Raw genomic sequence first — 27,369 nt, forward strand, 5'->3', positions numbered from 1 at the left:
CGTCGGACTTCTCAGTTTGTTCTGGTTGTGGGTCTAGGAGGCGAGTTCTGTACTCGGGACCTACTTTGCAGAGCCAGTTTGTGAACCCCAAGCCTGCACTGTTTAACTTGTGCAATAAAACAGGTATAAATTAATTGTTTATTGAGATAATAATGTACAAAGTGCAAACAAGACAAATACAGAATCAGTGTGAAATAGCAATCGGTTGTGTAAGTAATTGGCTAACAAGTAAGGCACCCTACAGAGTAATCTTAAGACTGAGTTTAGACAATCCTGCCCTCTAGAAAGCTCTAAAGAAATTTCAGAGGATGAATAGAAATGTGTAGGTGATGTTTATCTATCTAGACAGAACTACACGACCATTTCTAACCATCCTGTCAAGAGTAAACTAACTTCCAAACATCTGCAAGCTTGTGAACGCAGCTCAACCATCAGGGAATGGGTATATATGTCGGAAGAAACCACTGCTCTTTAAAGGGTCCTTTGCCTCCTGTCTCGGGTTCACCAAAGAGCACCTGGGTGAACCATAGGCCTTCTGGGCAAGAGAGTCAAAACTTGATCTTAATAACATATGGCAGAAAACAAGCACTTTTGTCGAAAGTAAGACCTTCCTTCTGACTTTAAGTGCGATGGTGGAGGTATCTTGGTGTAGGACTGCTTTGATCTGGATGACTTGCCATCACTGTTTTACATTGGAAAAGTCTAGAGGACTACGTCGAACCTCCATTCCTGAGTTGGAGCTGAGCCAAAAGTGGGTCATGCAGAAAGACGAGGACTTCTAATGCTTAAATGCAGAAGGGCTGATGAGATTTTCTGTTTTAGACTGGACAAGTCAGCCCTTACCTGAACCCAACTGAAATGTAATCGAGCTGAAGCAAGCTTTTCAAAAAGTTGAAAGAATGTTGTATCGAACGATTGCCTCTGAGACACTGGCTGTCGGTTGCAAGCACTGCTTAGTTGACGTTTTATGGCTGAAGACTTCACCTACTTTCTCCATGCACCAGCAGAATGAGTCAGCCACATCCTCATGCAGATCCCCCAACGGCTCCATCCGCTCCGGCCCCCATCCTGATCATAGGTGCCAGCTCTGTGGGTGCTTGAGCATCCCCAATATTGAGCAAACGCCGTTACCCTGACTAGAGAGCATTCACTTTTGTTGAGTTTAGCACCCCCAACCTTTCTGAAAAGTTAGCTCTTATGCTTATCCCTCCAGCACATGACCTTAGAGCTCTGAATCTTCACCACTGAATCTCTCCTACAAATGAGGCCCAGCTCCCCACCACTTTCCCAGGGCTAAGTTCTGAAGTCTGCACCAAAAGAAAGACTGCTTTGCACTTCCACTTCTGGTACATTGACATACCAGCAAGGATTTGGGTGCTGATATGTCCTGGGCACCCTGAAGACCCTTCTTGTGTCCATTTTCTTTTGCTATAGCCAGGTGGAGCGCATCATACAATCTCTTTCCATTTCCTTTTTACAGTTATGGGATCCACCACTGCTTGTAACGGTGAAAAGAAAAGAGGAGACGTCTATACAATAGCGAGAGTAAAGAAAGAAAGCGGGGTGGTGGAGGAATATGATCAGTTTTTTATTTTTAAACTTAGATTTCTCCCTCTCTCTTCTCTTTCTGGTCCTCTGGTTTCTAGGCAATAGAGTCCCAGTCAAAGTCATCGTGAATCTCTTCGCTGTTGCAGTGTCTGTCATAAGAGGGTCCATGGGGGGCAGGGGGCTGAGGATGCAAGGTGATGCAGTGTCCTGAGGAGAAGAGAAAACAAGCAACGAGAGGGACGTAAGTTCTGTGCAGCTGTCCTCTTCTGGCCCTGGTGTATCTCTCTTCATCCCTACCGTGACATACCACTCACCTTGCTGGTTATACACAGGTGCTGTTGATGTTTGGATAGGGTATGCTGCCATTACAGGGTAGGTGGTCTGCTCCGTTGTACCTTCAGATGGGCCAAATAAGTTCAGGTGGGGGAAATAAAGGCATTTTTCATTAGGTTTCTCTCCTCTGTAAACCAAACTATCCCTTCAGTCCTTATGTAGTCCCTTTTCTTCAGGTTTTGACTCTTCTTTCTAACAATCTTGCCTCCTCCCTCCCTCCCAAATCTCAATTTCCTGCCCTCCCCCATCCTCCAGTGTACCTGCATTCACTCTGTGTTGGGATCTGGCAGCACTTGGAGCACAGAAGCTGCTGGTGGACGGCTGATGCTGGTTCTGGTTCTCTTGGGACAGGAGGCCTGTGCTGCTGAGGAAAAGGCTGAATGAGTCACAGAGGCTGGCGATGTGTTCCTGGTCCAAGCTCCAGTTCTTCAGCTCAGCCTGTCGGAGGCTCTCCATCAGCTCTGGAATAAAAGTGACAAGATATAAGGGATTCCTAGAGCCAAAAGAGGGAGAGAGGCACAGAAGAGTCCGGGTGCGAGTTCCCGAAAACAACTGCGCATCGACAGACCGGAACAGAGTTGGGATGAGGTCACCTGAGAACTGAGATAGATTGATGCTGGACCAGTCCAGTCTATTCACAAGTTTGAAACTCTCCTTGAGTGAGTCTATGTTGAAGGACCAATCCATGGGGAATGCTGGGGATAAGGGGAAAGAAAGGTGATATAAGACAATCATCACAAAATGATAATGGACCATCATCAGCCCTCTCCTCAGGCATGAGTTATGTTACACTGTATTAATGTATATATTAAAACTCCCCTGCCCTTCGTTGCCTCTCTTAAGCATAAAGTCTCTAATGCCTCCTCTGACTTACCTAGCCTGGGGCTGGTGAGCAGTGGACGTGGCAGGGGATGAGACGGTGTGTGAGCTGGAGAGGTGCTTCTGCTGTGCTCGTCGCCTATCTGCTGTTTCCCTCTGCATAGGTTTGAGCTTGTTGGGTACACGGAGTAACTCTGCAGGTCTTCAGACAGAGGTGTGAGAGCTGGGGAGGGGGCAGGAAAAGAAGGTGATTTGTGGAAACCAGACCTTAAGCAACCCAAGAGGCCTTGCAGCGATTCCTTCTAGTGTCCTCGGCTCGTACTGCTGGGAAAGAGTGTGCTTAAGCACAAGTGGCATGTAGTCTTAAGAAAAGCATGCAATTCTTGATGTCCATTCCCAACCAAATAAAAATATTCTGGGTGCCATCCCTGTCCAATACATCTCCCCTGTGCTAGAATGATCAGCACCAGTCCACTTCCATCAGATCTTTTATTGCTTTTAAGTGTCCTTGCAAGTGAAGAAGAGCCTCCAGGCCTAAAACGTGCATACAACAGCGGAAGCAGGGTCCCAGTGGCCTGGATAACATCTTTTCATTCCTCTTCTATTGGTTAATGAAAACATATCACACATTGGGCCATCCGGGCATGTCATTTTCCCTTTCTAAGAACATAAGAATGACCTTACTAGAGGTAGGCTACAGAAATGGTCAGGAACCACTTCACAAGTCACAGACCTGATGGGCCGCCGCGGGAGCGGACCGCTGGGCGCAATGGACCTCTGGTCTGACCCAGTGGTGGCAACTTCTTATGTTCTTAGACCAAAGGTCCATCAAGCGCTGTAGCCTGTTCTCACAGTGGCCAATCCAGGTCACCAGTACCTGGCCAAAACCCAAGGAGTAGCAACATTCCATAGTCCAGAACCCCAAAGAGTAGCAACATTCCATGCTACCGATCCAGGGCAAGCAGTGGCTTCCTCCATGTCTTTCTCAATAACAGTCTATGGACTTTTCCTCCAGGAAATTGTCCAAACTTTTCTTAAAACCAGCTCGCTATTCGCTCTTACCACAACCTCTAGCAACACGTTCCAGAGCTTAACTATGCTCTGAGTTTTATCCAATTTTGGACATCGTGAGAACGGGCTACAGGGCTTGATGGACCATTAGTCTGACCCAGTAAGGCTATTGTTATGTTCTAATTAATTGAAGGGTGACGAAATGCTGTGAAGCACCTGACCCCCCCCCACCCCTTTCCAGAATGACACGAATTGCCAGGCGCTGTGGACGGTGACCTCACCTGCCTGGCTGCTGGAGTGTCTCCGCAGGGAATTATACAGGTTGCGGAAGGAGTGACTGAGATCCTGGAAGTTTATGTCGGAAAAGGAGAACTTGTCGGTTATATCAGAGACACTATAGGGAGCTGGAGGGATTTCGGCTACTCTTTCTGATCTCCTGTCTGCATCTTCAGCATCATTCTGCAGAATGGGAGAATGGCAGGACTTAAACACAGTACATAATGGGGGAGACTCCATGGCTACAGGGACAGGCTCTGGCTTACCTGGATGTATGTAGACTCTAGCATAGTGCTATCCAGACCAGTATCACATGATAAGGCAGTATCATTACTGGATGCTCCTGTAGTCACCTCCTGTGCAATAGAAAGGAAGGAAAGAGGGGGTAATTCAGAATATGTATCAGTCTGGAGCGTTAAAATTACAGATCCTCTTATTCTGCAAAGAAAAGCTCCCTTTCCTCCTTCCTTTTCCATTCCTCAATCATAAACAGCTCCTCGGGTGTCCACTTACCTCATCGCCAGGGTAGGGTCTCTTCCTTCGAGGCAGGACCTCCGTAGGGTAGGTGTCAATGGTCCAGTACGAACCCTGTAAGCACAATCAGAGCTATGAGACTCCAATAGGACCCTTGGACAGTTGCTTGACAGTGTCAAAAGGAGGTAAGGTCTGACTAGCTGATTTGTGGGAAATTGTTTTTTTTTCTGCAATGAACTTACTGCCTTTTGTCTCTAAAATATTGGCGATCCTGATGGGTCTCTGCAGAAGTCCAATATGCATTATGATGGGCCGTACTTCCTAGATTACAGAAAACATTAGTGAACTGGCTTTCTTCTGCCGTTGCAGGGCAGAGTAACTGGGGGATCTGGGTTTTCTCCCCAACGGGTGGAGTTACTCAACAGGAACTGGGGTCTCCCTTTGACTATAGGATTGTTGGGAAGTAATTGGGGAGGGGGGGGGGAGGTACAGGGTCACTTACCTTTCCTGGATCATCCCTGGGCCTTGGAACCTTCCGGAAGCATTTGTTGAGTGAGAGATTGTGCCGGATAGAGTTCTGTGGAAATAGATAAATTTGGTTTATCAGTGCGTCACAAGAGATAGTCTTGACCTGAAACATCTCATTAATGAGAGGAACAGATGCAACATTCTTGAAACCCTCAGATGTTTTCCAGGTCATCTACATAGAGATTTCTGCTGGCATGGTAAGATATGAAGGGAATGTTCTGCTTTGGATGGAAGAGAGCCTGGGGATTGCACAGAGCTGCTTCTCCAAAGGCAATTCTAAGCCAGGAGGCTTCTGGCATGGCTTTAGATCACCCTCTCTGTTCTTAACATGGCTTTAAAGAACTTCCTAGTTGGTTTTGCTTTGCTGTTCAAACTGGTGCATGAAATCGGCCCATTTCTATGTGTTTTTAGCCTTTGATGTAAATATCTCCCATTGATTTCATGTTACTAGTACCTCAATAATATCCCACAGGAAAGCAAATGAGGAAGACTTCTATGCTTCCTTCAAACCATTTATTCATTTTTCTATCCCATTGAGCTCAGAATGGTTTACATGAATTTATTCAGGTACTCAAGCATTTTTCCCTGCCTGTCCAGTGGGCTCACAATCTATCTAATGTACCTGAGGCAATGGGGGGGGGGGGGGGGGAGATTAAGTGACTTGCCTAGGGTCACAAGGAGCAGTGAGGGATTTGAACCCACAATTTCAGGGTGCACCATACTCTTCCCCCTTCATGTGATGACTCATAAAAATGGATCTTACGTGAAGTTTACAATCATTGCTCTAAACCTTGGAAAGTATCAATAAAGTGATAAACTTCCTGCCACAGACTGTTTCGCAGTAGCGGCTTCAGGAAACCCCCAGCTGTGAATTCAAACCCCTGTGCTGTTTCTTCATGTCTGGGTTTTTCTGAAGCCGCTATTGCAAAACGCAGTCTGTGGCAGGCTCCCATGAAGATATGTTTATCACTTTATTGACATTTTTGGAAAATTTAGAGCATGATTGAGATTTGTAGGTGCTGACGTATTTGTTTACAGTTTTTTCGTAAACTGCTTGTGTCCATATTTTGGGAAAAAGTGGTATAGAAATGCAAAGATTAGCAGCTAATCTTAACACAGGGGCGCACATTGATCCAACCACAGACATAACCGTCTCACCTTCCAGCCCACACCCGTGTTCTTGTAGTAGGGGAACTTCTCACACACCCAGTGGTAGATGTCGCTCAGGGTCATTCTCTTGCTAGAGGTGGAGTTGATAGCGTAAGTGATGAGACTGGCATAGCTATAGGGGGGCTTCCCTTCCCTGTGAACCGCTGCTTCCTCCTTCAACACAGCATTAGGATCAGTGGGGGAGCTGGGACGTCTGCAGGCTCCCCCACAGCTCTGTGTGGCCCCTGCGCTATCACGGAAGGTGAGTTCGGGAAGCCAGTCAATGGAGGTTAAGCTACTTCCCAAATCTGAAGCCATCTTGGAGCTGTGAAGAAGACATAAAAAGACTCAAAGAGAGGGGTAAAGGAGCCCCCCCATTCCAGCACCGAGACCCCACATATAGTCCTGTCAATGCCCCTCGCTCCTACCCTGCCATTCCCATACTGAGACCCTATCAGCATCCCCCCCTACATCTTCAAGGACTGAAACATTTAAAGGAGAAAGCCTGTAAGCAACTCTCACATAAATATTACCCAGAGATGTGCAGACTCCCAGCAGCCCTTCCCTGCCCTAGTACTGTTAAGTGCTTTTAAACTGGTCTCGGCCCCATCCTTGCTCCACACCTCAGCCCTCACTGTATGGGATATAACGGAGAAAGGGATGCTGCTATCTGCCAGTCCCCCTCCATCTCCCCCAAACACAGCTAACAGGAAGTCTGGCAGTGCCAATCTTGGGCATCTCCCCCAGGCTAGGACAGGCGTTACCGTATGGCCTGCCTAAGCAGAGAGGAAGTGGGATGATGGGGGAAGTGAGATGCCCCTTGGTCTGTCACCCAGTTAGACCCTCCTTCCTCCAGAAGTCTCATGCCCCCTCCTATCCCCCACTCTCCTTTTCTGTCTGGATTCAGGGCCCAGGAAGGGAGGGGGGAACAGGAAAAATAATGAAGGATAATTGGGGAGGGGGTTTTGATCTTGACTGGCCAAGAACCCTTTTCCCGGGTCCAAGGGTGTCCCTGCAGCCCCCAAACTACTTTCTCCCCTGCCTCACCCTTAGCTGTGTCTTCCGCCCTCCCTTTGCATCTCTGACAAGCATTATGTCACAGACTGAAAGTCTCCACCCAGATTTAAAGGAGGTGCTGCCTTGCTCCTCTCCCTCTCCTGCTCTCAACAAGCTAGGTGAAAAAGTGGTTAAGAAAACAAGATATGCAATATCGAATGCAAATAAAATCCCAGAGACACTACCTGGTTCTGTCCAGCTGCTGTTTCTCCTCTTTCCCCAGGATCAGGCAGTTTGGCGGGAAGTCTTTATTTTCTCTTTATTGCTCTTTGGGAAATGTGCATCTCTGTAGCTTTTAAAGAAATAAAGCCTGTGCAAAGTGGAAGGCTCATCTCCACTGTCTTCTCAAGGCACAGACATCAGGGATACTGTGATCAATGGAACTGAGCCGCTCTGCAGGCACCAAGTGGTTAATGGCTTTTGCATTCCTTCTCCACCCACACTAGGCAGCCCAAGGCTTCCCATCCTGAACAGGGAGGAGTAATCGACCAGCCTGTCACTCTCCTAGGCATACAGCTTGTATAACTCAACTCCAGAGCCTCCCTGCCCTTCTCTCTCTGGTTATTGCCCCTCTCTTGCCCTCCGCAGTTCCTGTTTCTCTTGTCATTGCTCTTGCTTTTTCTCCTCTCTCTCCCCTGCTTTCCAAGTCCGGCCCCCCTCTTCCCCTCAGCTATTGGCCCTGTAAAGGTCCCACTCTGAGATCCCTCTGACTGAACAATACTTTATGATACCCTGTTTCCCTGAAAATAAGCCCTAGCATGACGTTTAAAGATGCTCCTAATATAAGCCCTACCCCCAAAATAAGCCCTAGTTAAGACCGACCTCTGAAGCCCCTCTCTCCCGAATGTCCCCAACACGGGAAAACACGGTAGGACAACCTGAGGCTAGCTCTCTGCCAAACCTTTCTGGAGTTAATTACTGCCCCTGGCTCTTTTGGATTAAATACAACTCCAGTAGCTGTCAGTGGTACCAAATTGGGACTGGCTTCTAGAGAAATTTCTGGGGCAGGTTAGTTGCAATAGGTCCCAGAAAACGTAATCTTTATCATGGATATGTATAAGACACTTAAGTTATTGAATAAGGCTCCTGAGGCAGGCCACATTAGCTGAAACACGTGCGTGAATATGTATACCCTAGAGGAAAGGAGAGACAGGGGAGATATGATTCAGACGTCCAAATACTTAAAGGGTATTAATGTAGAACAAAATCTTTTCCAGAGAAAGGAAAATGGTAAAACCAGAGGACATAATTTGAGGTTGAGGGGTGGTAGATTCAGGGGCAATGTTAGGAAATTCTACTTTACGGAGAGGGTGGTGGATGCCTGGAATGCGCTCCCAAGAGAGGTGGTGGAGAGTAAAACTGTGACTGAGTTCAAAGAAGCGTGGGATGAACACAGAAGATTTAGAATCAGAAAATAATATTAAATATTGAACTAGGCCAGTTACTGGGCAGACTTGCACGGTCTGTGTCTGTGCATGGCCGTTTGGTGGAGGATGGGCAGGGGAGGACTTCAATGGCTGGGAGGGTGTAGATGGGCTGGAGTAAGTCTTAACAGAGATTTCGGCAGTTGGAACCCAAGCATAGTACCGGGTAAAGCTTTGGATTCTTGCCCAGAAATAGCTAAGAAGAAAAAAAAAAAAAAAAAAAAATTTAAATTGAATCAGGTTGGGCAGACTGGATGGACCATTCGGGTCTTTATCTGCCGTCATCTGCTATGTGTCGAGCCACTGCATAGACCTTTTTCTGACTGTCTGTTGGATTGTGGAGAACATTCTCCTGGCTTTTCTGATCATGTAGCTTAGCCAGTCTGCAGCTGAAGACACGTCTTCCCTTCTTTGATAGATGCAGCCCTTGGAAAATCATCCCATCAATCAGGGCTTCTCCATGAAAAAGAATTCCCTAACATTCCTAAGTCCATCACAACCTCAACTCACCCTCTCTAGTTTTACCATTATCTGATCCAGGGCACCTTATTGGGATCTTGTGGTATGTACTGGCACTGATTCAGCTCATTTTCTTCTCGATGAATCTGAGTGAAGCTCATTTCTCAGCACTTTTCAACGTAGGTTAGGTTTGCTAGAAAGCGAGTAAAAGAGGGAACATCCCTTTCAGGATTCTTTCTCCTGGACATCTGTTATGAGAGTTCATAGTGTTGCATACATTTCATTTATTTCTATTAGTATAGGAAGTGAAGATGTGGGTAGAGTGGTTCAGTGGTTAAAGCTACGGCCTCAGCCCCCTGAGGTTGTGGGTTCAAACCCACGCCATTGCCCCAGGTACATTAGATAGATTGAGAGCCCACTGGGACAGACGGGAAAATGCTTGAGTACCTGAATAAATTTATGTCAAACATTCTGAACTCCCCTGGGAGAACAGTATAGAAAATATAATGAATAAATAGTGTGAAAAGTTTCAGTCTCTGATAACCAGAACTGGTACTATGACATCATAATATCTCATTCCACCAATAAGAGCCAACCTCATCAGTGATGTCAGAATGGCTTCATTGTCCTAGACTTGGCTCCCTTTTACTACCTTCTTATTTCTAGCGTGGCACAGTGGTTAAAATTACAGTCTCAGCACCCTAAGGTTCAAACCCACACTGCTCCTTGTAACCCCAGGCAAGTCACCTAATCTCCCCCTTGTCCCAGGTCCATTAGATAAGATTGTGAGCCCACCAGGACAGGGAAAATGCCTGAGTATCTGAATCCTGTAAATTCATGTCAAACATTATGGGAGAAGAGTATAGAAAATTGAATAAATAAATGTATTTGCCCTGGCGAGGATTTTATGGTTGTGGTTTACATTTCACCCTAGGAAAGGTATTTAAAACAGGCCACCTTCCTGCTGGAGAAGGAATGTGCACAAGTTAAAGCACTTTTATTTTTCTCTTTTAAAGATCACCCGCTCCAGAGGAAACTTTGATTTATTTGGCCATTTATTTTTCACCTACAATAAAAGCATTCATAGAAAGAAAGCATAAATGTTATCCACAAGATGTCAGTGTTGAGGAAAGAAAGCAAAGAAGAAAGGGATTTCATCTTCATGACACCATCAAAATGCCACCGTTCAGCCCGAGACCAGTGGGGTGGGTCTGGACTTGTGCTGACCCTCTTCTGGGGTAGATATCTGGAAGTGACAAATCTTCAGGTCCGACTGCTTCCTTGTTCTGCCATGGGCCAGAGAAGGAGCAAATTAGCTGTGACATTTTAACCTTAAATGGAATTGGGGTTCCTCATTCGCATCTGTTTAACCTATCAAATAGCTTTCCCCTTTAAGGAAGGAAATGTATTTACTGTACATGATTAGGTAAGTGGCAGGCTAGTTACAGCGGAAATGTGGAAGCAGACTGGAGAAGAAATGCACCGATGGGTCTTTAGGAGGGGGAGAGCAGTACATAAGAACATAAGAATTGCTGATGCTGGGTCAGACCAGTGGTCCATCCTGCCCAGCAGTCTGCATACGCAGTGGCCTCCAGGTCAAAGACCAGTGCTCTGAGTCCAGCCTCACCTGCCTGCATATGTCCCAGTTTAGCAGGAACTTGTCCAGCTTAGTCTTGAAACCCTGGAGGGTGTTTTCCCCTACAACAGACTCCGGAAGAGCATTCCAGTTTTCTACAACTCTCTGGGTGAAGAAGAACTTCCTTACGTTTGTACGGAATCTATCCCCTTTCAACTTTAGAGAGTGCCCTCTCGTTCTCCCTACCTTAGAGAGGGTGAACAGTCTTGTCTTTATCTACTAAGTCTATTCCCTTCAGTATTTTGAATGTTTCAATCATGTCCCCTCTCAGTCTCCTCTTTTCAAGGGAGAAGAGGCCCAGTTTCTCCAATCTCTCACTGTATGGCAACTCCTCCAGCCCCTTAACCATTTTAGTTGTTCTTCTCTGGACCCTTTCGAGTAGTACCGTGTCCTTCTTCATGTACGGCGACCAGTGCTGGACGCAGCATTCCAGGTGGGGGTTTACCATGGCCCGGTACAGCGGCATGATAACCTTCTCCAATCTGTTCATGATCCCCTTCTTAATCATTCCTAGCATTCTGTTCGCCCTTTTCGCTGCTGCCGCGCATTGCACGGATGGCTTCATTGACTTGTCTACCAGTACTCCCATGTCTCTTTCCTGGGGGGTCTCTCTGAGTACTGCACTGGACATCCTGTATTTGTGTATAAGATTTTTGTTACCAACATGCATCACCTTACACTTATCCACGTTAAACCTCATTTGGCAATGTCGCGGCCCATTTCTCGAGCATTTTATGTTATGTTACAGGTCTTCTCAATCCTCCTGCGTCTTCACTACTCTTAATAACTTTGTAGCTTTTATCGTACCAATTTCCAGGTCGTTTATAAATATGTTGAAGAGCACAGGTCCAAGCACCGAACCCTGTGGCACTCCACTCATGACTCTTTTCCAGTCTGAGTATTGTCCATTTACCCCCACTCTCTGTTTCCTATCCGCCAACCAGTTTTTAATCCACATGAGTATTTCACCCTCGATTCCATGGCTTGCAATTTTTCGAAGTAGTCGTTCATGCGGGACCTTTGTCGAACACCTTCTGAAAATCCAGATATAGTGGGCCATGCAGTCACATTCTGCTCTGTGTTAACTCCCATTTCCAGCCACGATTGAGTCCCAAGTAAAGATCTAGAAGTAAGCTAGCCCAACATGACTGACCTCATGACATCTGCCCCCCCCCCCCATGCTTCCATGAATTCTAATGCTTTCCTTGTCCACTGGGAGGCTGTTCCATGCACCCACCAACCTTCCATGAAGTATTTCCCTAGATTACGCCTGAGTCTATCGCCTTTCACCTTCATCCTATGCCTCCTCATTTCAGAGCTTCTTTTCAATTGAAAGAGACTCACCTGCAGTGCATTTATGCCATGGAGGTATTTATGGTCAAATGATTTTTATGCCTGGAAAGCGCTCCCAAGGGAGGTGGTAGAGAGGAAAATGGTGACAGAATTCAAACAAGAGTGGGATGAACACAAAGGATCTCTAATCAGAAAATAATGGGTATACATTGAAGGAACTAAGGCCAGTACTGGGCAGGCTTGCAAGGCCTGTACATGGACATTCAATTGAGGACGGATTGGGGAGGGTTTTGATGGCTGGGATGGTTAAGATGGGCTGGAGTGAGCTTTGATGGAGACTTCAGTAGATGGAATCTACTACTAGGCAGAGCTCTGGGTTTCTGGCCCAGAAATATCTAAGAAAAAGGACCATTTAAATTAAATTATAAATTTAAAGAGTGTGTATGGTTGGGCAGACTGGATGGACCATTCGGGTCTTTATCTGCCGTCATGTACTATGAGCCAAAAAGAAACAGAGCATACAGCCAATTAACAAAGCTCATAGAGAACAAGTTTAAAAAAAATCAGAGATCATCACCACAAAACATACAGAACCATATACTGGAAAACAAAAGGACAGATAAATTAGCACAAAACAGTCAACAATTCAAAATACGACTCCTTGCCAGTGAAGTCATGGTGTTCCAGAACGGCTCCCAGGTGGCTGTAAAACACAATCCCCATGCAGTAGAGAGGTCAGAGACAGCTCTACGCTCCCAGGAGAGCAAGATAATCATCTGAGTCCTCCACAATGAAATAGTTGGTGCATCCAACTCAAGCCATTTAAGTAAGATGCCTTTTAAGGCAATCAAGATGGACCTCTCTATATTTTCTCTTTCCTGCCTTTCTTCCAAAGTATATAGTACATATGGCGATCTTTGCTTTATGCTGAAGACCACTGGCCATTTTACTAGCCATCCTCCTGACCAATTCCATCTTGTGTGGTACACAGAGGCATTCTCACCTCAGCAGCCTTCAGATGTGATCAAGCCCAGGTCCTGCTCTTGCCAGAAGGAGCCTAACCCCTCCCCTCCATACTGTTGCTTGGGATTTTGTGGTCCTGCATTTTTCAGCTCTGAATATTCTGTAACCCTTCCTTTTTCCTGAGTTGTCCATGGTGCTGAATGTCCTGCATGCTTCCCTCCCCATGATGGGTTTATAATAACACAGTTGGGGATGAATTCAGTATACGTAGTTCACCAGAAACTGGGCTCCAAAAATGCTGGGCTTTATAGAAACATAGAAACATAGAAAGATGACGGCAGAAAAGGGCCATAGCCCATCAAGTCTGCCCACTCTATTGACCCACCCCATTAAGTCTGAATGCTAATGACCCAGTTCCTTAACTCGACCCTCGTAGGGATCCCACGTGGATGTCCCATTTATTCTTAAAGTCGAGCACGCTGGTGGCCTTGATCACCTGCACCGGAAGTCTGTTCCAGTGATCTACCACCCTTTCTGTGAAGAAATACTTCCTGGTGTCACCACTAAATTTCCCTCCTCTGAGTTTGAGCGGGTGCCCCCTTGTGACCGAGGGTCCTTTGGGAAAGAATATATCGTTTTCCACCTCGACACGACCCGTGACGTGCTTAAATGTCTCAATCATGTCACCCCTTTTCCTGCGCTCCTCTAGGGTATAGAGCTGCAGTTTGCCCAGTCTTTCTTCGTATGAGAGACCCTTGAGCCCCAAGACCATCCTAGTGGCCATCCTCTGGACCGACTCAGCTCGAAGCACATCTTTCCGGTAATGTGGCCTCCAGAATTGCACACAGTATTCCAGATGGGGTCTCACCATGGTTCTATAGAGTGGCATTATGACTTCAGGTTTACGGCTGACGAAGCTTCTATTGATACATCCCATCATTTGCCTTGCCTTTGATGAGGCCTTCTCTACTTGTTTGGCAGCCTTCATGTCTGCACTGATGATTACCCCCATGTGTTCCTCTATAATGACATCTGGATACCAGCAATTAGACTTGAGCACTTCCACCCGTCAAAGGAAGGCTTAAATGTTGGCAAGGAAAGATTGTACTTAAGAGCATGTAGGTCCCATCCCTGTTCTGCCCAGACCCTGCCCATGTGTGCACCCCTTCCTGATGTGTGCAACGTGTGTTATGTGCTAAGCTTACACAAGAGCACCTAGCCTACACATAGTACATGCTTGCATGATGCTAATTCACATATGTTAAGTGTAACTTTTCTGCAGTCTTTGCATACAAAGGCTCATAGATTGTCCTTGGCTTTGAATGTCCTGTCCCCTCCCTCCCCGTGGTGGTCTCTAATATACAGTCAGTGCCGATGCTCTCAATTTTCTGTGCCCTTATGTCAAATTTATAATATTTATCTAACTCCCGAAGTAGTCTTGGCTCAGATTCTTTGTCACCTGTGCTCTGTCTTTGATGCATCAGATCAGTTTCTCGTTCCCTGGCTTTAGCACAGGGCAATCTGGGCTACAATTGGCAGCTTTGGACTCCAGACCTCATATTTCAGTCAAGGGGTTCAGATGGAGCTTCTGTTGCTGGGCAACAGCATCCTGCTGTGATATCACGAAAGGACCAGGAGGGTGCTTAGCAATGAGCAATGGTGGTAGAGCAGATGTACCGATGAGGCTGTAGTTGCCAAGGAGATAAGGAATAGGGAGATGGGTCTAATAATCACCATGGTAACAACATCGCTCCACTGGACCAAAAGAGAGAGGAGTTTGTCTGATTTCAAGGTAGTTTAATTTCGACCAGTGCAACAAGTTTTCTGAGGCGTCTGCCTACCTGTGTTTGGCTCTGTGCTCTGGCAGGTCTCCATCTTCTGTTCCCAGGGGCTGATAACAGTCCAGTGTGCAAACAGACTGGAAAATGCAAACGTGTTTATTCTGGCGTGAGCCACTTAAGATTCCAAAGAATCCACTTAAGATTCCAAAGAAAATCAGGGCTAGTCTGTGAGAAAAAGATTAGAGACAAAGGGATTAACACTGATAAGATGCAGTGAATATTAAATTTTAAAAAAACAACCAAGCCGTCACATTTTCTGCACAGTCGCTGTTTCTCATGGTAGGGTGTGTTACAGGGACACTTAGGCCTCCTACCTAGTCCCTGCTGTCCAATGGCAAGATGTGTTAGAAGGACATTCAGTCCTTCAGCCTCATAAAACTGGAGGTTTATTACAGGAACACCTAATCTCTCTTTTTGTCTTCCTTATAATCCCTGCTGACATTCTCACCGGGCTCTTGTTTGTGCCCTTCAGTTCTGCTTCTGCCTTGGACTCCTCTCAGTGGAATAATTCAGTTCCCTTTACTCCATTATGTGGGAACTGGTAGACCCAAACCCCTTCCTCTAACCCTGGGCAAAACGGGTTCAGCTTTTCCTGTTTATAAATAATAAAGGGATGAAAGTGATTTTCATAATTCCATAGAAGTCAATCATGCAAAACCACTTTCCAGCTGGAGAATCTGTGCTGTTGGTGATGTTTCTTGTGGAACATGTGCAGAATGATCCATTACCACTCAAAAAATTGAGAACATCACATCTCACACAATATAACAGAAAGACAGTAAAACCTGTGCAGAATAGTCTAAATTAAGTACAACTTTTATTAGAAATAAGAGTAAACTCATTGTAAAAGAGCTTTTAGTGACTACAGTTTGTTGAACCTCCTTTGCTTTTGATTATGTAGCCTACCAGGCATTGACAGCACCGAAATCTCAAGCAATTCTCTGCTGATGTTATGATGCCAGACAGAAATGAGTTTTGCTTTCAGATTCACTGCACTGTTGATGCTCTGTTTCCAGATAATCTTCTTTAACAAAACCCAGAACCCCCCCCAAAAAAAAAACCCAACAAATTTTTAGATTGAATCAGGATGGACCATTTGAGTCTTTATCTGCCGTCATCTACTATGCTACTATGTTTTCTATTGGGTGCCAGTCTGGTGACTGAAGTGGCCATTCGAATGTCTTCCAGCCTTGCTGCTGGACAAACTTCTTCACAGCTTTGAATCTAAGGCAAGGGGCACCATCATCTTGTAGGCAACGTCAAGATCCATGGCGGACAACGCGCCTTCTGATTCAAAACCTTCAAGTACCAGGCCCTGTTGCATGTTTCTCCCTTTTCGAGGAAGCAGATTTGTCTGGGCTCCATAACATCACAGATGCCAGATGTTTGACTGTTGGCATCACAGAGTCATCGTATTCTCCAGCTTTTCTCCTCACACGTAGCTTATGCGAGTCATTGAGGATTGCAATGTGTGTTTCATCTGTAAATCTGTACTTGGGACCTGGGTTGGCCACTGTTGGAAAGAGGATACTGGGCTTGATGGACCTTTAGTGTGTCCCAGTATAGCAACTCTCATGTTCTTATGTGAGCCACATCTAGGACAATCGAACCATTGTGACATCACAGCTGAGGTTGGCATTATGACATCACAATCTCAGCTCTGGAATGTTGCTACTCTTTGGGTTTGTGTCTGGTACTTGGGACCTGGGTTGGCCACTGTTGGAAAGAGGATACTGGGCTTGATGGACCTTCAGTCTGTCCCAGTATAGCAACTCTCATGTTCTTATGTGAGCCACATCTAGGACAATCGAACCATTGTGACATCACAGCTGAGGTTGGCATTATGACATCACAATCTCAGCTCTTTGGGTTTCTGTCAAAAAATCTGGACTGCCAAAAATCTGGACTCTTATGTACTTCTTGACAAAGTTCAGTCTTAGGCGCCAATGTCGTTGCATGGCCAGGCGTTTTCGAGGAACAATTCTAGATATCAACCCCATTTGTTTCAGGTAACGTCTCATGGTGCTGGATCCTACTTCTAAACCACACTGATGCACTTCCTGTTTCAGTTTTGAACTGGATCTACACACTGCAGTCTCCATGGTATGAAGTTGGCCTCTCACAGCTGGACTTATCCGAAGATACCGATCCAGTTTCACGGTGTTTCTTAATGACATACCATTCTAAAATATTAAAAATCATTGATAGACATATTAGGAAGTAAAATTTGGAAAATAAGCAGTCAGAAGCCAGTCCAATCCAAGAAAAGACTGTTGCGCTACCTTCATAAAGGATGCTACAGCAACAACTGAAACACTCCGGACAATGGCACGCCTCAGGTCCTCTGAAATGTCTTTAAAGGCACACACAAGCATGTTTATCAAGAGGAAACTATTTCATTGTAATATTTGTACTAAGTAATGAAAAAAAATACTTAAAACACCAAAATATCTTTCCAACAAATCAACATAAAAGAACCCGGATTATGTATTGTGGAAGACGATTAAAAACCAATCAGTAAGAATGTCTTTTTTTTCCTTTCGCACAACTTTGTTCTGACTTAATGGTTTCTATTAACAGTTCAAATATGACCGCACAAAGACATAAAACCAACCCCAAACAGTGTGTTATTTTCAGGGTCATTGTTTTCATCTATTTACTGTTTTTAAAGGTTTTAATCAAAAGACAATGGGAGCAGGAAAAATCAAATGTTCTCTAAAAAAGCATCAGCGTTCACAGTGTTTTGAGCAGCAGTGTAGTTGTACATAATAAAATGTGTCAGTTTCTTGATCTTATGAAAGATCACGCTCCGGCTCTGTGGCTTCCTGCAGGTAGGGAACACAACCCAGCACCGCCCCAGATCTCAGCTTTATCAATATCCTGCTCTGTTTCCAGCATGTGTCAGGCTACCCACTACCCACCCTCAGTATTATCTGAGTATCAGGACCTCTCTGCATCTTATCAGCATTAGGCAAATGTCAGGCTCCTAGCTTAACTTCTATCAGCATCACTCCCTTTTATTTGAATTTCTGCTGGAGGTATGCTCCTGTTCACGTGTGTGGGCATGCATCTGTCCACGTGTGAACATGTCAGTGCAGTGTGCATCTAAGTATTTTCTACATATGTGTGTCTGTGCCTGCTGGAGTGCTGCTATAGGGGGGTACATGCCTCTGGTCATTTCCCTGGTCAGATGTGTATATGCACAAATGTGATTGTGTGAAGAAATATTTTTTTTACATACTGGGACCGACTGAAGGTCCATCAAGCCCAGCATCCTGATTCCAACAGTGGCCAACCCAGGTCCCAAGTACCAGACAGAAACCCAAAGAGTAGCAACATTCCAGAGCTGAGATTGTGATGTCATAATGCCAACCTCAGCTGTGATGTCACAATGGTTCGATTGTCCTAGATGTGGCTCACATAAGAACATGAGAGTTGCTATACTGGGACACACTAAAGGTCCATCAAGCCCAGTATCCTATTTCCAACAGTGGTCAACCCAGGTCCCAAGTACCAGACAGAAACCCAAAGAGTAGCAACATTCCAGAGCTGAGATTGTGATGTCATAATGCCAACCTCAGCTGTGATGTCACAATGGTTCAATTGTCCTAGATGTGGCTCACATAAGAACATGAGAGTTGCTATACTGGGACACACTAAAGGTCCATCAAGCCCAGTATCCTATTTCCAACAGTGGCCAACCCAGGTCCCAAGTACCAGACAGAAACCCAAAGAGTAGCAACATTCCAGAGCTGAGATTGTGATGTCATAATGCCAACCTCAGCTGTGATGTCACAATGGTTCAATTGTCCTAGATGTGGCTCACATAAGAACATGAGAGTTGCTATACTGGGACACACTAAAGGTCCATCAAGCCCAGTATCCTATTTCCAACAGTGGCCAACCCAGGTCCCAAGTACCAGACAGAAACCCAAAGAGTAGCAACATTCCAGAGCTGAGATTGTGATGTCATAATGCCAACCTCAGCTGTGATGTCACAATGGTTCGATTGTCCTAGATGTGGCTCACATAAGAACATGAGAGTTGCTATACTGGGACACACTAAAGGTCCATCAAGCCCAGTATCCTATTTCCAACAGTGGTCAACCCAGGTCCCAAGTACCAGACAGAAACCCAAAGAGTAGCAACATTCCAGAGCTGAGATTGTGATGTCATAATGCCAACCTCAGCTGTGATGTCACAATGGTTCAATTGTCCTAGATGTGGCTCACATAAGAACATGAGAGTTGCTATACTGGGACACACTAAAGGTCCATCAAGCCCAGTATCCTATTTCCAACAGTGGCCAACCCAGGTCCCAAGTACCAGACAGAAACCCAAAGAGTAGCAACATTCCAGAGCTGAGATTGTGATGTCATAATGCCAACCTCAGCTGTGATGTCACAATGGTTCAATTGTCCTAGATGTGGCTCACATAAGAACATGAGAGTTGCTATACTGGGACACACTAAAGGTCCATCAAGCCCAGTATCCTATTTCCAACAGTGGCCAACCCAGGTCCCAAGTACCAGACAGAAACCCAAAGAGTAGCAACATTCCAGAGCTGAGATTGTGATGTCATAATGCCAACCTCAGCTGTGATGTCACAATGGTTCGATTGTCCTAGATGTGGCTCACATAAGAACATGAGAGTTGCTATACTGGGACACACTAAAGGTCCATCAAGCCCAGTATCCTATTTCCAACAGTGGCCAACCCAGGTCCCAAGTACCAGACAGAAACCCAAAGAGTAGCAACATTCCAGAGCTGAGATTGTGATGTCATAATGCCAACCTTAGCTGTGATGTCACAATGGTTCGATTGTCCTAGATGTGGCTCACATAAGAACATGAGAGTTGCTATACTGGGACATACTAAAGGTCCATCAAGCCCAGTATCCTATTTCCAACAGTGACCAACCCAGGTCCTAAGTACCAGACAGAAACCCAAAGAGTAGAAACATTCCAGAGCTGGGATTGTGATGTCATAATGCCTCATTCCACCAATGCTTAAGAGCCAACCTCATCGGTGATGTCACAATGGCTCAACTGTCCTATACTTGGCTCACATAAGAGTTGCCTTAATGGGACAGACTGAAGGTCCATCAAGCCCAGTATCCTATTTCCAACAGTGGTCAACCCAGGTCCCAAGTACCTAGCTAGATCCCAAGTAGCAAAAAGATTTGATGCTGCTTATCCTAGGAATAAGTTATTGTTTTGTATGTGTCTGACCCTTGATCTGAAGGGAAACCAGACGATAAGCAGTGGATTTCCCCAAACCTGTCTCAATAATGGCCTATGGATTTCTCTGTTAGGAAATTTTGTCCAAACCCTTTTTAAACCCTGCTAAGCTAACTGATTTCACCACATTCTCTTGAAAATAATTCCAGAGTTTAATTACACGTTGTGTGAAGAAATATTTTCTCCAGTTTGTTTTAAATTTACTACTTAGTAGCTTCATCGCATGTCCCCTAGTCCTAGTATTTCTGGAAAGAGTAAACAAGTAATTCTTATTTACCCTTTCCACTCCACTCCATTTTATAGACCTATCTCATGTGCCCCATTCATCTTCTAGCCTACTCAGAATCAATGACATGGTCAGGCCCCAGCAAGCACTGGAGCTCTGTGTCTGGAAATGTGGAAGCAGCTTCCAGGGCCCACATCTCTAACACAAGGAGGAAACCAAAATTGATTTCTATTGCCATGGTGACATTGTATCTATAATGACTGCGGAAACCTCCAGGGCAGTTGAAGGGAATGGGACATATGAACAGGAATCACCAGCTATTTGGGAGAGAGTAAAAATCTGCCTGTCCCTCGATCCCTCCCTCTCTGTCCTTCCATTTGGACACGGGTCAGTTTTCATACTTTACAGGTGTGAGAATGACATTGCACAAGACTCTTCGATCGTATGGAAAATGCAGCATATAAATTGGATAAAGCAATACACGTTAAGAAGTCTTATCTGTTTAGTCAACCTTCCTATTCCTAATTTTTCCTGTGGGTCAGGCTTGGGGGTCTTTCTGCTGTAAACATAGCTATTAGAGGAAATCATGGTAGCTCCTTTCCTGGTCTTACAATTTTGGCATTTTTTTCTGCCTGTTTTTAATAAGTTTATAATTTTATTATGCTTTTTATTGTTTTATTTTGTTCACTGCTTTGTTATACCGGTATTAAGAGCAGTATATAAAACACTAAGGAACCATAAACCTTAAGTGACATTTGCACAGGAGAGCCATGAAGCTCTGCTCTTCAGCTGTCCGTGCTGCATTCGTGCTTTACATATATCAGTGGGACGTGCACTTGGGTCTCTGAGGAAGCTCTGTTCTTCAGCTGACCGTGCTGTATTCATGCTTTACTTAATGCTAATTTTATAGCTCTCTGGACTTCCATCCCTTTCATCATTTTGGTCACTCTTCTTTGAACCTTTTTCTAATTCTGTTGTGGAGCTCATTTTCAAAAGAGAAAAATGTGCAAAAAGTGGTATAAAAGATGGACGTTTTTCTCCCCAAACTCTTCCAATTCAGTATTTTTGAAACCTACCTAGATGGATTTCTATGCTATTCGTTTGCAGTTCATCTAAGTTTCAAGATGGCATGTTGGCATGGGACTAGAGGGCTTATGACTTGAACCTGCCAAAGTCTTCATAGGTCCATATTTTTTTTCTTCTATTCATAATAGTTTCATTTACTTTCCAAATATCATAATACTAGTCTTTAAGCCCGTTACATTAACGGGTGCTAGAACATATGTGTGTGTGTCTGTCTTGATTTCTTTCTCTCTCTCTCCTTAACTGCTTTTTTTTCTTTCTGCCTTTCTTTTTCCTTGGCTGTGCATCACCATCCCTTGCCTGCTCCCCCTGTCCATTTTCCCTTCCTTTTCCCTCCCCTGTGTCCACCACCACCCCTTCACTGCTCTCCTTATGCAGCAGCAGCCCTTCTCCCTTTGTTTTACCTCCCCCCTGTCCAGCAGCACCTCTTTCCTTCTCCCCCTGTCCAACATTAGTCCTCCGTTCCTTTTTCTTCACCCCCCTGTCCATCAGCATCTCTTTCGTTCTCCCCCTGTCCAACGGGTGCTAGAGTAGACGACTGTTTTTTTTTCCTTTCTCTCTCTGTGCTTGGATGCTGTCTGTCTGTCATTCTTGCTGTCTGTGTCTCTGTGGCCCCCTTCTCTTCCCCGCCATGATTGGTGTGTGCCCCCAGCACACCCTTTCCCCCAAAGCAGCCCCGTTTTCCAATGCCCCTACCTCCTTTTGTGCCATGCCTGCCTATCTGTCTGGGATTCTGGGTTTTTGCTACTCTTTGGGATTCTGGGTTTTTGCAACTCTTTGGGATTCTGGGTTTTTGCTACTCTTTGGGATTCTGGGTTTTTGCAACTCTTTGGGATTCTGGGTTTTTGCAACTCTTTGGGATTCTGGGTTTTTGCTTCTCTTTGGGATTCTGGGTTTTTGCTCCTCTTTGGGATTCTGGGTTTTTGCTCCTCTTTGGGATTCTGGGTTTTTGCTCCTCTTTGGGATTCTGATTCTGGGTTTTTGCTATTGCTTCTCTTCCCCAGCACACCCTTCCCCCAAAGCAGCCCCTTTCCCTCTCCCTGTGCATCAGCCTTTCCCTCCCTTTCTCTGCCACAGGCCGGGATCGTGAGAGGAGCCGCGGCGGCAGCGAAGAACGAAGGGAGCCGTTTGCAAAGCCGCCGCCGCCGCTCCTCTCATGAGCTGCACTTGCGGCGGAGGGACAGGATGTGACAGCTGGACTTGCTCCTGGGCCGGCGTCTGCCCTCCGCCCTTCCGGTCCGTGGAGGCGATCGGTTGGTGACGTAGTAGCGCGCACGCGCACGCCTTCGGCCACAGATCACGCACGGAACACGCAAATACGACTGCGCATGCGCGGCCAGTTGGTTATGTTCCAATTCATATTAAATAATTCACTTATCTTAGATTTGGAAAGTAAATGAAACTATTATGAATACAATGTCTATTGCTCTTAGATCCCTTGTGTGGGTCTAGTTGGGATGAACAATGGCAAATTGTAACCTGAAAACTGTTATGTTCATTGGTATTAGACCCCTAGGATGTATCGAATTAGGACACAACCTTGTATCATAAACTTGTGCTGTAATTATATCAAAATGTAATCTGTTAACTGTATTCTATGTATGTTTAACCTGCAACCCATTCTGAGCTCTTTGGGGAAAATGGGAGAGAAAACAAGATAATAAATCATACAGTTAAGGGAAATGGTTAATCTGCCAACTGGAAGTGCAAAGGAGCAGAAGGTGACTGACTGTCAGGACAAAGATCAGAGAGTTCGGTTCTTGGACCTGTTCTTTTTAACATTTTTATAAATGATATTGCTGAAGGGTTGTCGGGTAAAATTTGCCTCTTTGCAGATGATACCAAAATCTGCAATAGAGTAGACACACCGGATGGTATGAATAACATGAAGAAAGACCTGGCGAAGCTTGAAAAATGGTCTGAAATTTGGCAGCGAAAATTTAATGCTAAGAAATGCAAGGTCATGCATTTGGGCTGCAAAAACCAAAGGGAACGGTACAGTTTAGGGGGTGAAGAACTTATATGCACGACGAAGAGCGGGATTTGGGTGGGATTGTATATGACAATGTTAAGGTGGCCAAACAGGTTGAAAAGGTGACGGCGAAAGCTAGAAGGATGCTAGGTTGCATAGGGAGAGGTATGACCAGTAGGAAAAAGGAGGTATTAATGCCCCTGAATAAGAGTCTGGTGAAACCTCCTTTAGAATACTGTGTTCAATTCTAGAGGCCGAACCTTCAAAAAGATATAAAAAGGTTGCAGTTGGTCCAGAGGAAGGCTACTAAAATGGTGGGTGGTCTTTGTGATAAGGTGTATGGAGACAGATTTAAAGGTCTCAATCTGTATACTTTGGAGGAAAGGCGGGAGAGGGGAGATATGGTAGAGTCGTTTAAATACCTACCTAATATAAATGCACATGAGTCAAGTCTCTTTCATTTGAAAGGAAACTCTGCAATGAGAGGGCATAGGATGAAGTTAAGAGGTGAAAGTCTCCGGAGTAATCTGAGGAAATACTTTTTTTACAGAAAGGGTGGTAGATGCATGGAACAGTCTCCTGGAAGAGGTGGTGGAGACAGAGACTGTCTGAATTCAAAAGGGCCTGGGATAGGCACATGGGATCTCTTGAAGAGAGAAGAAATAATGGTTATTGCGGATGGGCAGACTGGATGGGCCATTTGGCCTTTATCTGCCGTCTTGTTTCTATGAAATAAAATGGAGCATGAAGAAAGGATGTGTTGTGTGTTTTTTTTGGTTTTTTTTTCCAGCTGCCAGATTTATTCTGTGAATGATACTTTTCTGCAAGTTGTGTCTTACAAACTCTACCGTGCAAAAGTTATGTCTAAGGTTGTTTTTCTCCCACCCTTGGTAGACAGAGCAAATTTGCCTTGGGCAGCCTGGACTTTCTTCAAATCTTTGAAAGAATTCCTTATCATGGCTTTCACTTAAGAAGATTAGAAAGTACAGCAAACAGTAGAAGGTGAAACTTAGGCTAAAGCAGAAACTGCATTGGAATGTATTAACAAGGAAATTAGTACAAGGGAATAACTGGGGAGGGGGAGTCAAAGTCCAGTATCTGAGACATTGGGGGGGGTCTCTTCCTGGTCAGTAGAATCCCTGATACAATAACCAAGGTTTTTAGGGTCTCTCCCTAGGGCAAGGATCTAGACCTGGATCTCATGGCCAATAGAAACATAGAAATAGACGGCAGATAAGGGCCACGGCCCATCCAGTCTGCCCACCCTAATGACCCTCCCCTACCTGTACCTTGTGAATAGATCCCACGTGTCGGTCCCATTTGGCCTTAAAACCAGGCACGCAGCTGGCCTCAATCACCTGAACATAAGAACATAAGAAATGCCTCCGCTGGGTCAGACCTGAGGTCCATCGCGCCCAGCAGTCCGCTCACGCGGCGGCCCATTAGGTCCAGGACCTGTGCAGTAATCTTTTATCTATACCCCTCTATCCCCTTTTCCAGCAGGAAATTGTCCAATCCTTTCTTAAACCCCAGTACCGTTCGCTGCCCTATAACGTCCTCTGGAAGCGCATTCCAGGTGTCCACCACACGTTGGGTAAAGAAGAACTTCCTAGCATTCGTTTTGAATCTGTCCCCTTTCAACTTTTCCGAATGCCCTCTTGTTTTTTTATGTTCTGAAAGTTTGAAGAATCTGTCCCTCTCTACTCTCTCTATGCCCTTCATGATCTTGTAAGTCTCTATCATATCCCCTCTAAGTCTTCTCTTCTCCAGGGAAAAGAGACCCACTTTCTCCAATCTCTCAGCGTAAGAAAGGCTTTCCATCCCCTTAATCAGTCGTGTCGCTCTCCTCTGAACTCTCTCGAGTAACACCATATCCTTCTTAAGGTATGGTGACCAATACTGGACGCAGTACTCAAGATGCGGACGCACCATTGCCCGGTACAGCGGCAGGATAACTTCTTTCGTTCTTGTTGTAATACCCTTCTTGATTATCCCCAGCATTTTATTCGCTCTCTTGGCGGCCGCTGCGCACTGTGCCGTCGGCTTCATTGTCATGTCCACCATTACCCCCAAGTCCCTTTCTTGGGTACTCTCATTCAATAACATCCCTCCCATCGTATAGCCGTGCCTCGGGTTTCTGATTCCCACATGCAGTACTTTACATTTCTCAACATTGAACTTCATCTGCCATCTCTCTGCCCATTCTCCCAATTTGTCCAAGTCCCTTTGCAATTTTTCACAGTCCTCCTTTGTCCGAGCTCCACTAAATAGTTTGGTGTCGTCCGCAAATTTTATTATCTCACTCTTTGTTCCTGTTTCTAGATCATTTATGAATATATTAAATAGCAGCGGCCCGAGCACTGAGCCCTGCGGAACACCACTCGTGACCTTCCTCCAGTCTGAGTAGTGTCCCTTCACCCCTACCCTCTGTTTCCTACCCGCTAACCAGTTTCTGATCCATCTATGCACGTCTCCGTCCACCCCATGGTTCTTCAGTTTCCGGAGTAGACGTTCATGAGGCACCTTGTCAAAGGCTTTCTGGAAATCTAGGTATATGATGTCTATGGGGTCTCCTTTGTCCATCTGTTTGTTAATTCCCTCGAAGAAGTGCAATAAGTTGGTCAGACACGATCTCCCCCTGCAGAAACCATGTTGGCTGGTTATCAGAAGTTCGTGTTTTTCAAAATGTTCATCAATTTTTTCTTTTATTAGTGCTTCCGCCATTTTCCCCGGAACAGAGGTCAGACTCACTGGTCTGTAGTTTCCCGGGTCTCCTCTTGATCCCTTTTTAAAGATGGGCGTAACGTTGGCTATCTTCCAATCCTCTGGAATCACACCTGTTTTCAGAGATAGGTTGCAAATTTGCTGTAGTAGTTCCGCTATTTCCTCCTTTAGTTCCTTCAGCACCCTTGGATGGATTCCATCCGGACCCGGGGATTTGTCAGTTTTTAATTTTTCTATCTGTCTGCGCACATCATCAAGGCTCACTTCTATGGATGTTAACTTTTGTGCTTGATTTCCATTGAAGAATTGCTCAGGTTCCGGTATGTTGGTTGTGTCTTCGTTTGTGAATACAGATGAAAAGAACATGTTAAGTCTTTCTGCGACCTCTTTCTCTTCCTTCACCGCTCCCTTCCTGTCTCCGTCATCCAGTGGTCCAACCTCCTCCCTAGCCGGCTGTTTCCCTTTAACATATCTAAAGAACGGTTTGAAATTTCGTGCTTCCCTGGCTAGTCTCTCTTCATACTCTCTTTCGGCTTTTCGAACCACACGGTGACATTCTTTTTGATATTTCCTGTGCTCTCTCCAGTTTACCTCAGTTTTGTCCCTTTTCCATTTTCTGAATGAATTTTTCTTATTGCTTATCGCTTCCTTCACTATTTTAGTTATCCACGCCGGGTCTTTTATTCGACTCTTGTTGCACCCTTTTCTGAATCTGGGGATATATAGATTTTGCGCCTCGCTCACCGTGTCCTTGAAAAAGGACCAGGCTTGTTCTACCGTCTGCCATTTTTGGGAAGTGTTCCTAAGTTTCTTCTTTACCATTCCCCTCATTGCTTCGTAGTTACCCTTCCTGAAGTTAAAAGTTGTCGCTATGGTTCTCTTTCCTTTCAGTATTCCTACTTCCATCTTGAACTTGATCATATTATGATCGCTGTTTCCCAACGGTCCCACTACTTCCACTTCATTTGCAGGTCCCTTTAGCCCATTTAGGATTAGATCCAGAGTGGCATTTCCTCTTGTCGGTTCTCTAACAAGCTGTTCCATGAAGCAATCTTGTACAGCCTTCAGAAATTCTGTCTCCCTAGCGCATCTTGAGCTTCCGAGACTCCAGTCTATCCCGGGGTAGTTGAAGTCTCCCATAATAACCGTGTTACCGCCTTTGCATTCTCGCTTCATCTCGGCTTCCATTTCTTCATCGACGTCTCCGGTTTGTCCGGGTGGATGATAGAATAGGCCTATCTTTATTTCAGGCCCTTTCCTTCCTGGTATTTTAACCCATAGTGATTCTGCTCAGACAAATGGTGACGGAACCCA

The 27,369-nt window shown here is 45.3% G+C and overlaps 1 protein-coding gene across 4 annotated transcripts; it reads right to left on the bottom strand.

The window, feature by feature from the left end:
- Nucleotides 1–119: 119 nt before the first annotated feature.
- Nucleotides 120–14,890, bottom strand: FOXJ2 (forkhead box J2). Of its 4 annotated transcripts, XM_033923739.1 has the most exons (11): nucleotides 7,380–7,761; nucleotides 6,148–6,463; nucleotides 4,964–5,038; nucleotides 4,501–4,575; nucleotides 4,254–4,343; nucleotides 3,993–4,170; nucleotides 2,756–2,923; nucleotides 2,475–2,576; nucleotides 2,141–2,342; nucleotides 1,863–1,945; nucleotides 120–1,755 (listed from the first exon to the last, which is right to left on the bottom strand). In XM_033923739.1, exons 2-11 carry the CDS (start codon nucleotides 6,454–6,456, stop codon nucleotides 1,643–1,645), a joined length of 1,395 nt encoding a protein of 464 aa, XP_033779630.1. In that variant the 5' UTR covers nucleotides 6,457–6,463; nucleotides 7,380–7,761; the 3' UTR covers nucleotides 120–1,642. The 4 variants fall into 4 exon arrangements, with proteins under 4 accessions (XP_033779630.1, XP_033779631.1, XP_033779628.1 ...); XM_033923740.1 differs by lacking the exon at nucleotides 7,380–7,761 and adding an exon at nucleotides 14,811–14,890 and having other exon boundaries at nucleotides 2,141–2,576; XM_033923737.1 differs by having other exon boundaries at nucleotides 1,863–1,943; nucleotides 2,142–2,576; nucleotides 7,380–7,764.
- Nucleotides 14,891–27,369: the final 12,479 nt, after the last annotated feature.

The sequence above is a fragment of the Geotrypetes seraphini genome, chromosome 16, assembly GCF_902459505.1.
Source record: "Geotrypetes seraphini chromosome 16, aGeoSer1.1, whole genome shotgun sequence".
Taxonomy (NCBI): Eukaryota; Metazoa; Chordata; class Amphibia; order Gymnophiona; family Dermophiidae; genus Geotrypetes; species Geotrypetes seraphini.